This window comes from Orycteropus afer, unplaced genomic scaffold (assembly GCF_000298275.1).
Source record: "Orycteropus afer afer isolate SDZICR_OR568_19922 unplaced genomic scaffold, OryAfe1.0 scaffold00185, whole genome shotgun sequence".
Taxonomy (NCBI): domain Eukaryota; kingdom Metazoa; phylum Chordata; class Mammalia; order Tubulidentata; family Orycteropodidae; genus Orycteropus; species Orycteropus afer.
In genome coordinates this window covers 4,506,657-4,518,281 of record NW_006921772.1, presented here as the reverse complement: position 1 = coordinate 4,518,281, position 11,625 = coordinate 4,506,657, and the positions used below count along the sequence as shown (strand labels likewise).

Below are 11,625 nucleotides of genomic sequence, written 5' to 3'. Positions count from 1 at the left end.
ATATATAATATAATATATATTACAGTCATTTATAAATGCTTTATACTTACACATATTTTTCTCTGGCCTCATCGCCCACTTTTTTAGAAAATGAAGAATATGTTCATCTTACTTCCCAAACACCTTCTATATTTACTCATGTATTTATTTATGTAGGATCCTCTGCCTAGAATGTCTTACCATCATCCTTAACACCCAGCTCCAAGCCCCTTCCTCCTAGTAGGGCTTCTCCATCCAACCAACTGGGAACATTCTCTCCTTTGCCTTCTAGCATCTTGGTTGTAGCAATCTCATGGCACTTTATTAGATATACCCAAGGGAAGTATATACACTCCTCAAAGGTAGAAATCAATGTTTTATTCTTCTCTCCATGCATAATTCTTTTCACATAATAACATCTCATTAAACATTTATTAACATGGAATTTCTGTTTCTCTTTTTGCTTTATAGAAATAGTCTCAATTATGTAAAACTTACTTAAAACCAAGTGCGTTTGGTTTTAATAATTCAAATCTTTAATAATTCAAATCTCGGGGAGTCACTTATTCTCTATAGCCTTGCTTTCTTATGTGTACTGGTATTAGCTTTCTTTGAGTCAATTCTGATTCATGGTGACCCCATGTGTCAGAGCATAACTGGGCTTCATAGCGTTTACAATGGCTGGTTTTCAGAAATAGGTCGCCAGAACTTTCTTCTAAGGTATTGCTAGTGAATTCAAACCTGTAAACTTCCTTTTGGCAACCATGCACAATAACCATTTGCCCAACCCAAAGATTTCTTTCTTATATGTAAAATGGTGATTCTATGTTTCTACTGCTGAAAAAGGATACATTTCATGATAGTACTTATCCTCTAGTAACGCTTTTATCAAGGTCCCTGTTGGATGATATAGCAAGAACTATGCAGATCTACCATTTTGCTTTTCAATCCTCTAGTGGACTTTCCCTGGGAGCTCTGGTAGCATAGTGGCTAAAGCACTTGACTGCTAACCAGAAGGGTGGTGGTTCAAATGCACCAGCCACTCCTCCAAAGGAAGATGGGCCAATCTACTTCCGTAGTGATACTGCCTCAGAAACCCAAGGAGGGGTCGCTATGAGTCAGGTCTGACTCGACGGCACATAACAACAAGAACAACAGTGGACTTTCCCTAATGTGAATACTCACCTTCCAAATTTAGTATAATTTTGGTATATCTCTGTCCGAGAATACCCAAGCAATAAGTACAAAGTTAACTCATCTAACTGCCTCTTCACCAAATTTTGCAGTACTCCCAGGAGCTCTGGTGGCATAATGCCTAAGGTATGTGACTCTTAACCAGAAGGCTGGTTTTTTTCATGGAAGAAAGACTGGGCAATCTACTTCCATAGAGATACTGCCTCAGAAACTCGAGGGGCCACTATGAGTTGAAATTGACTCCACAGCAGTGAATTTTGAGGTGGTGTAGTGCCTAGGGCATTTGTCTGCTAACCAGAAGATTGACAGTTAAAACCCACCAGCTACTCTATGGAAGGAAGATGGGGCAATCTACTTCAATAAAGATTCACAACTTGGAAACCCAACAGGGGTCACTAAGAGTTGGAATCAACTTGATGTCAGTAAGTTTTTGGTTTATAGAACTAAGAAGATCCATCTCAAAAGAGAAATATTTGCAATTTCATGGAATCACATATTTTTTAAATAAAATACATTGTAGATATCATTAGTATAATGACAAAAGGTTCCCTTTCCTACTCCTTGTGAAAAGTGCTCAGAAAATAAGAACTAGAAGGTAAATTATAATTTATTAAGAGAAAAAATTTTATATTTTGTAATTTATCTAATTTGAACTATTTTATTTCCTTATCTGTAAGACTTCTTGGAAAAGTATCTACTAGTCAATCAAGATAGTGTATATTTGGCACATTAGGGTCTATCTGTCCATTTGATGACCTTTTCAATAAATGTAAATGGAAATTGGAATGTTTTTTACTCACGTAGGGAAAAAGAAAAGATATGTGAAATCAAGATTTTGTTATGCCAATAAGTCTTAGAAAGTTTTCATGTGATGACTATTTATAACTACACATGTCCATTCATTACTCTCTAATATTTGGCTTAACCTCCCTGACGTAGCTTCTTGGTGGTTCAGAATATATTGCCTCCTTTTCTGAAGAAATGAAGATAAGAAGCTCCAACAAAAAGACTTCCAGTCTCCAGCTGCAAACATTCTCACTCAGAAATGTACTGACCTTTTATCAAATCATTATTGAGACATTTTCCCTCAAGACAGCCGCCTGAGATCAGTGACTGAACAATAAGTGGTGTCTACTGTATACTCTCGTGGTTCACAGACCAAGAAGTGACAAATAAGCTCTAGTCCTAAAATCTAGTTCATGCAAGTTTCCTCATGTATCATAAAACGCTGTTGTTCTTTCCTTAAAATTGAAAAAATATATGGTATATAAAGCAATTATAAGGTTGCTATGAGTTAGAATCTACTTTATTGCAATGGGTGGGTTTTTTGGAGGAATTTTGAAATATTTCAATAAATTATGAAACACAAGGTAATTAACATTTTAGTATCTGTGTGTTCAAAAAAAGAGAAAAATGTTCTCAGTAATAGTAATAAAGATAAAGATCCAGGGCAAAGGCCAAATTCTCTGCTTGCATATCTATCACACCCTTACTGGAAAGGACCCAAAGATCTTCTGTTAACCAAAAGCACAAAACAAAAACAACAACTCATAGTGACCTTAGACCTTACAGGACAGAGTAGAACTGCCCCCACAGGGATTCCAAGGCTGTAAATTTTTACGGAAGCAGATTGCCTCATCTTTCTCCCCCAGAGTGACTGGTGGGTTTGAATTGCCAACCTTCTGGTTAGCAGCCAAATGTTTTAACCACTGTATCACCAGAGTTCCTTGAAGGTTGGGCAATCCTACTTCCGTAGTGATACTGCCTCAGAAACCCAAGGAGGGGTCGCTATGAGTCGGGGCCGACTCGATGGCAAACAACAACAACAACAACATAGGTGATAATTCTCTAGTTCACCCTGCCTGGTGATGCCTGGTGATTCGTAAACTGTCTCATATAAAAAATTTTATCAGTTCACCTACTTAATGGTTAGGCTGAAAAGCATATTGCAAGGCAGATGCAACGTACATAACATTATTGAAATGTTACATATATTAACGTATACTATTGTTAATACTCTCAAGACAGCTGACTGAGATCAGTAAATGAACAACAAATGGTGTCTACTGTATACTCTGATGGTTCTGATGAGTATATTAATATACTTTTCTCTTTTACACTTCATTTTACATATCATCCATCACCCGTCTGTCATTTTGTTGTCCTGTGGTGGCTTGCATGTTGCTGTCAAGCTGGAATCTAAATCTATTCCACTGACATTGCAAATACCAGCAGGGTCACCCATGTTCGACAGGTTTCAGTGGCACATCCTTACTAAGACAGACTAGGAAGAAAGGTCTGGCAACCCACTTCCAATAATTAGCCAATGGAAACCTTATGATTCACAACAGAACACTGTCCAACTTGTTTGATTTAGCTACGTCATCCGGAGGGATTAATCATTGGAAAAGGACATCATATTTGGTGAAGCAGAGGGCCAGTAAGGGCACGTGAGACCCCTGGTGAGATGGACTGGCACACTAGCTACAATGATGGACTCAAAAATGCTGGTGAATCATGAGATGAACAGGACTGGACAAAGTTTCATTTTGTTGTATACAAGGTTGCCATCAGTCAGAGTAGATACTAGGGCAGCTATCTATCTAGCTATCTATCTTTACCACTCTTCCCTTCCATTCTTTTAGAAGCATATTTTTGCCTGGGGAGATAGGATTGTTGGGAAAGAAAAGTCAATAATCAGTAGATTGTTGTTGTTTGTTGTTATGTGCCGTCGAGTCGGCTCCGACTCATAGCAACCCCTCCTTGGGTTTCCGAGGCAGTATCACTACGGAAATAGATTGCCCCACCTTCCTTCCGAAGATTGGCTGGTGGGTTTGAACCTCCAGCCTTCTGGTTAGCAGTCAAGTGCCTTAAGCACTATGATACCAGAGCTCCTCAATATTCTAGAGTAAATCCAACCTCATACTGTACTTGTCAGCCTATCTCTAAAAGTTTTTAGGACTTTTGACACTTGGGCTCAGTCCTGATCCAGCCTAGGATAAATTTTTAGATAAAAGCAGGCAGATTTTCAAGAACCCTGTGATGAAAGACTTGTTATTGGCTACTTTAAATTAGTTAAATTAGTTCCAGTTTCCACTCATTTGTCTCCATCTCATCTTTCAGTGGCCAAGGCATCACTTATATTATTTTATCTTACACAGTTACTTACAAGACTTCTTTTGTTTTTTTTTTTAAATAATAATTTTTTTTAGACTTTCTACACTACTCTCAGCTTCTCAGCATTTTTGTCATGATCTTGACTCATGAGTTCGTGCCTAGTGTACTGCCTACTACTCTTTGGAAGAAGTAGGAAGGAAACAAAGAGCATCCATCCAGTTAATAAGGCCCAGGGCAGGACTTAGGTGATCAGAGATCAACTGTTGAGAAATTTGCCCTGGGAACTCTGGGAGAGGGAAGAAAAATCTGGCATTGGAAACTGAAAGGACTACATCAATCTCATTGTTCTACTGGTGTTTGGGGTCTTGCCTAGGCCCACTTTGGTTTGTAACACCCTTGGCAAGTTCTAACAGACCATTCCAGAAAATTCAGGAGGGAAATAGTTAAATTCAAATAGCTTAGTTTTTGAAGAGATGACCTACAGTTTACTAAATAATTTAAATTAATCCTCCCCTTTCAAGTGCTTGCTTTCACATATGGAGAGCATTGATAATCTTGCTCTAATACTCTTTTCATTAGGTCTGCCTAAGTAATTTGACTGCCAGCCAGAAGGTGGGCAGTTCAAACCCACCAGCCACTCCACAGAAGGAAGATCAAGCAATCTACTTGCATAAAGATTTACCGCCTCGGAAACCCAACAGGAATCACTATGAGTCAGAAATGACTTGATGTGGGTTTTTGTTATCTTGACTTCTTAGATCTACATTTATGTAGACATCTCTTTCCATTTTTTTAATAAAACTGTAATTTCAATAATAATCTAAGTGTGTTTTAAAAATCAGATATTTAATAGCCAAACAATTCTTTAACAATCAATTGGATGGAATTACCTTGTTTGACATGGTTGCTCATTGCACTTTCGAATCTGTGGCTCTGGCTTGGTTAAATATTTGCATTTCTTATTGTCCACTATGCTGTTATTTTTGTTCATGATTTTTGTGCAGGATACGGTTGTCTTCCTTTCTCCTGAAAAGTGCAAATAAACATATAAAGAAATGTTAGCACATGCTATTATGTAATGGATTTAGTAGAAGTTCATAGGTTTTGTTAAAATTTTCATAGGTATTTTAAACTAATTTAAATTAGCTGAATGAAGAAGATATTATTTATAACTTCACATGACAAAATATATCTATAGGTTTAAGTAAAATGAATAGTGATTTTCTCTTATTAGGAAGAGAAATTAAATGGGAGTTTTATATTATAATGTGAATGTGGCAACACAGGTTCACAAGGTATTAATTGGAAAATTTGTTGTAAAGGACAACATCTTTCAGTAATATGTGATGGAAGGCTATATTTGCATAATGCCTGAAGAGTCTACCTTCACTAAAGGGTTTTCCTGGGATAAACATGCATGTAAACATGTGTGCACATTTTATCATTTGTCTGTACTTCATTGCTCTGTAGCCAGTTATGGAAACCAAGTTTATTTTGCAGATAACTCATACCTATCATAGCAAAGACTGTGAGTGATGATGGCACAGGACTTGGTAGTGTTTCCTTCTGTTGTGAATAGAGTGTTATGAGTGGAAATTGGCTCCATGCACCTAACAACATTAACAATATGCAATTGCTCTAATAAAGACCTCAAGTATTCTAGAAATCCTCATGCCCTAATGATTGTCATGTTCTCTAAGAAAAGCCATGTGACTCATCTCACCTTTCATAGATTTCAGACAACTGGCTTTTCTTCTAGGATAAAGTACAGATATAGTGAGCTTTCTTAAGAGGTAAAAATGACTGTGTGCATACTATGTCCATTTTGCTTACAGCATTAAAAACATATCTACTTGCAAGTCTTTTATTATTTCATCTTACACATACAAAACCTAGTAAATACACACAAATCCCTGGTTCTCTACAAAATTCTTGGGTAAACAGTTACTGTGAGTAAGAAAGATAAATGTCTAGGTTTTAATAATCTAATTTTCCTTACTATTTGATAATAATTAAATCAATTAAAAGTTTCAAAGCCAGATGAGTCATAAAGGATTAAGAAGAAATCACAAGTCTTTTGAGTAACCATTGAAAGGTCTATTAGTTAGGGTTCTATAATTGTCATGCAATGATAATTAGGAAACTCAGAGATCAAGCTGGTCAGCCAAACTTGAAAGCCTGGGCCCTGGCAGAGAGGTCACTGTCTCACTCAATGAACAGTGAGGGGAGGTTTACATCAAGGAAGGAAGAAAGAGGGAGTGTAGACAAAGAAATACTTTTAATGATTTTTTTTAAACTTTATTTGAATAAAGGACAGGAAAAGATAATGGGGTATCCAAGAAGGCAAAAAACAGATATAGGTTCAGGATCTTCCCTTGATTTCACTCTCACTACTTAGCATATTCCCACAATTTTTAATGTAAAGGAATTTTTTTTTTAAAGACTATATACATGTGGAGTAACTATTATATCTGTCCTTAATGTATACCACACTATTGAAATCATTGAGATCAGTTCTATCTTCTGAGACAGCACAATGTTGGCCATATTATTCCCTAGCTCAAACAGTTGATTCTGTAGAAGCTCAATACAGATAACACAGTACTTGGCAGGTAACCAGCACCTTCCCTTGAGTGAGAAGAGACTTGCTTCCAACGAGGACCCTCATGACACTTTAAAAAATGTGCATTGTTGTTGTGCATTGTCGAGTTGATTCCCACTCATAGCAAACCTAGAGGACAGAGTGGAACTGCCCTATAATTTGGTTTCCTAAGCTGTAATCTTTACGGAATATCATCGCTGATGTCAGATGATCTTGGCTCAAAGCAAAGAATACCAGAAAGATGTTTACTTGTGTTTTACTGAATATGCAAAAGCATTTTATTGTGTGGATCATAAAAAATTGTGGATAACCTTGAGAAGAATGGGAATTCCAGAACACTTAATTGCACTCATAAGGAACCTGTACATAGACTAGCAGGCTGTTAGTCAAACAGAACAAGGGGGCACTGCATGGTTTAAAATCAAGAAGGGAGTATGTCAGGGTTGAATCCTTTCACTATACTTATTCAATCTGTATGCTGAGCAAATAATCTGACAAGTTGGACTATATGAAGAAGAACGTGGCATCAAGATTGGATATGCTGATGACACAACTTTGCATGCTGCAAGTGAGGATGACTTGAAGCTCTTACTGATGAAGATTCAAGAATACAGTCTGAAGTATGGATTACATCTCAGTATAAAGAAAACAAAAATCCTCACAACTGGACATAAAAGTAGCATCATGATAAATGGAGAAAAGATTGAAGTTGTCAAAGACTTCACATTGCTTGGTTCCACAATCAACGCCAATAGAAGCAGCAGTCAGGACATCAGATGATGTATGGCACTGGGCAAATGGGCTGCAAAGGACTTCTTTCAAGTGCTGAAGAGCAAAGATGTCTCCTTGAGGACTAAGGGGCACCTGACACAGGCCATGATGGTGAAGTGCCTAAGGCATTTGACAGCTAATCAGAAGGCTGGTGGTTCAAACCTACCAGCCACTCCTTGGAAGGAAAGTTGGGAAATCTACTTCCATAGTGATACCACTTTGGAAACCCAAGGAGGGGTTGCTATGAGTTGGATCTGATTCCACGGCAGTACATTCATGTGCATGTGAGAGCTGGACAGTGAATAAGGAAGACCGAAGAGAAATTGATACTTTTGAGTTGTGGTGCTGGTAAAGAATGCTGAATGTACCATGGATTGCTAAAAGAACAAACAAATCCATCCTGGAGGAAGTGCAGCCGGAATGCTCCTTGGAGGCGAGAATGGCCAGACTTCTCACCTACGTTGGTCACGTTACCAGAAGGTACCATTCCCTGGAGAAGGATGTCATGCTTGGTAAGGTGAAGGTTGAGGAGGGAGGGGAAGACCCTCAATGAGATGGATTGACATGCGGATGACAAGATGGATGTCTGCAGTGATGGGCTCAAGTATAGCAAGGATCGCGGAGCTGGCGTGGGACCTGGTGGTGTTTCATTTTGCTGTGCATAGGGTCACTATGAGTCAGAGATGACTCAATGGCACCTAACGACAACAAAAATCTTTATAGGAGTAGATTGCCAGGTCTTTTGTCACACAGAGATGCTGGTGCTTTCAAACTGCCAGACTTTTCAGTTAGCAGCCACTGAACCATTGTACCATCAGGGCTCCTTATGGTGATTAATAGGCAGGCCCTTGGGGACAACATCTGTTAGACCCAGGATTAGTAAAAAGTGCTCCTCAAAGTGAATGGATTATTGAAAAAATCATAGTCTTTAGGCAGATGAATTTCAAAACAGCCCTCTTTCTTCATGCAGAGGCAGCCCTATAACAGAACATATAGTTTGGCAAATGGAGGCTGGGCTGGATTGTAGTCTGCTTGGCCACACATTTTATGCAGGCCACACTGCTTAACCCAGTCCAAAAGCTATACTCTCAAAACTCTCTAGCCTGACCTGTGAAACTTCTGTAGCCATGCAGTTTAATGCTAGAGGAAAGGCAGCTTTATATTCCCCAGGTGAACACTTAGGCGCTGTCCAGACAATTCTTTGGTAGATTCACTATAAGAAGAGTGGGGTGTGGTATTAGACTGAATCATACTAGTGCTTAATACCCCAAAACTTCAAATCTTTTTCAAATAAATGGCTAGAGAATCAGAAACCAGTTACGCTCATGTTTCCACATAGAGAAAACTGGCTTCACAAGTTACTTAAATGTCAGAATTTAAGACATATTTTTAGTCAGTCCTCCTGGTTCCCTGTGATGTAGGTATTCCTTTATGGACTGATGAATATAATAAATTGATATTATGTAAATTTCAGATAATATTAAAATATGGATTATTTTTTCATAATGATAATGCATAGCTAAAAGAAGGATTAAAATAAATGTTACTTTTATGAAATATAAATGTTAGCTTTAAAATCTAATTCAAACCCTTCATAGTCATAGAATAGATGTAGTATTAATTAAATACTAATTTAAAATTAATTTAAATAATGGTTTTTTGCCAATTATAACACAAAAAGGTGACAGATATTGCCAGAAAGCTCTTGCTGAACATACACATAACCACAAAATAAATATCTCCAAGCTAATTATGATGCATTTTTTCTTTCCTCAGAAAATATCTATCCCAGAATTAACATATTGAGCTATTGAAAAAGAAAATTAGTGTATAGTATTGTACTGACATATCAAAAGGGATATAGGTATCAGAACCATTGAGGTGGCACGTTAGGAGTGGTATACGTATGAAGGTAGGTGAATGAATTGGAATACTTCTGTGCACATTGTATCAATAAAGCTCACATAAGTTTTTGGCAGATAGTAGAAGCTCAGCCATACTTTATTTATTTATTGTTTTAATTTCATTGAACAAACACAATAGAATCTGGAAAAAATGTATTGCTCAATGACAGACACACATTACGCCTATGAAAATACAACTACAATCTTAAAACCATATGGAAAGGTTATTGTTTGATTTTGTTTCTTTTATATATTTTTATGTCCCAGCCAACACAGGAAATTTCCATTCTAACATCTTACAATGCTTCCAATACTGTGGAACCTAGGGACAAACAGAAAATGATGAAGTAACTGGCCTTCTGCCTGAACCAGAAGTAGCTGCAAGCTGTTGACAGTGAATTACTTGCTTTATGTCAATTAACTTCACCTTTGGGTCACTCCCATTAAATCAGACACGGGGAAATCTGTTTGGATGTTTTGGATAAAATTATGATAAAATAATATAACCATTACACAGTCATTTTTTTTTTTTTTTTTTACTAAATTTGGGCAAAATCTGAAAATGAAAGGTAATTTTTATTTACTAACTCTTTGTTCACAGAAGACATTTAGCAGCGACCATATAAGATTAAGTGTGCCTGCTTCTCCAGACTCCACGATAAGTTGACATTTTTTCCTAAGTGCTATATTTAACTGAGGAAATGGATATTTTCAATAAAACTATATGCTATCCTGGTAGATCACATTTCTAAAACTTATATTATAAATGTTGAAACACATCTTGGAGATGGATTTAGTGTCTGACTATGCACAACTGAAATTCTGTCTATATTATTGGACATTCCAAACCCTTTAAAAAATTGTGGAGCTCTATAGTCCTAAAGCACAATGCCATCCAAACCAAAACCAGTTACTACTACTACTAGTCAAATTTACACACCAACCACTAAAGCCAAAGATGAAGAAATTGAAGACTTTTACCAACTTGTGCAGTCTGAAATTGATCAAACATGCAATCAAGATGTATTGATTATTTCTGGTAATTGGAATGTGAAAGTCATCAGTAATTGGAAAATATAGCCTTGGTGATAGAAATAACACTGGACATCACATGATAGAATTTTAAAGACCAATGACTTATTCATTGCAAATATCTTTTAGCAACAACATAAATCATGGCTATACATGTGGACCTCACTGGTTAGAATACACAGGAATCAGGGCAACTACATCTGTGGAAAGGGTTGATGGAGAAGCTCAATATTATCAGTTGAAACAAGGCCAGGACCTGACTGTGGAACAGACCATCAATTGCTCCTATGAAAGTTCAAGTTGAAAATGAAGAAAATTTAAACAAGTCCATGAGAGCCAAAATACAAACTGGATTATATCCCACAAGAATTTAGAGATGTTTTGAAGAATACATTTGATGCTTTGAACACCAATGACCAAAGACCAGAAGACTTGTTGGATGACATTAACAACATCAATATGCGAAAAAAGTAAAAGGTCATTAAAAGGCATGAAAGGAAGAAAATGCCAAATTGGATGGTAAAAGAGATTCTGATACTTGCTCATGCACATAGGGTGGCTAAAGTGAATGCAAGAAATGATGAAATAAAACAGCTGAACAGAAGGTTTCAAAGGGCAGCTTGAGAAGAAAAAATATTATACTGAAATGTCCAAAGACCTGGAGTTAGAAAACAAAAAGGGAACAACACACTCATCATTTCTCAAGCTGAAAGAATTGAAGGAAAAATCAAGCCTCAAGTTGAAACACTAAAGGATTTGATGGGCAAAATATTGAATGACACAGGAAGCATCAAAAGAAGATGGAAGGCATACACAGAGTCACTGTACCAAAAAGAATTGCTTGTGGCTACCACTATCAACCATTTGGAGGAGGATCTATGTAGGACATGTTGGATAGAGTGGGAGAATAATGAGGAATAAAATTCAGAATCATTACAAAAAAAAAAAAAAGGACCAGGCTTGCTGGTCTGATAGAGCCTGATGGACCCACTCAGATTATGGCCCCTAGGTGCCCTTCAGATCTGG

General features: G+C 37.2%; 1 protein-coding gene across 1 annotated transcript in view; it reads right to left on the bottom strand.

The window, feature by feature from the left end:
* The window catches only part of ADAMTS19 (ADAM metallopeptidase with thrombospondin type 1 motif 19), a 511,689-nt gene that overhangs the window by 55,415 nt on the left and 444,649 nt on the right, over positions 1-11,625 (bottom strand). The window contains exon 19 of the mRNA XM_007947461.2: positions 5,181-5,316. Coding sequence (XP_007945652.1) covers positions 5,181-5,316 — 136 coding nt within the window. The remainder of the gene's footprint in view (positions 1-5,180; positions 5,317-11,625) is intronic.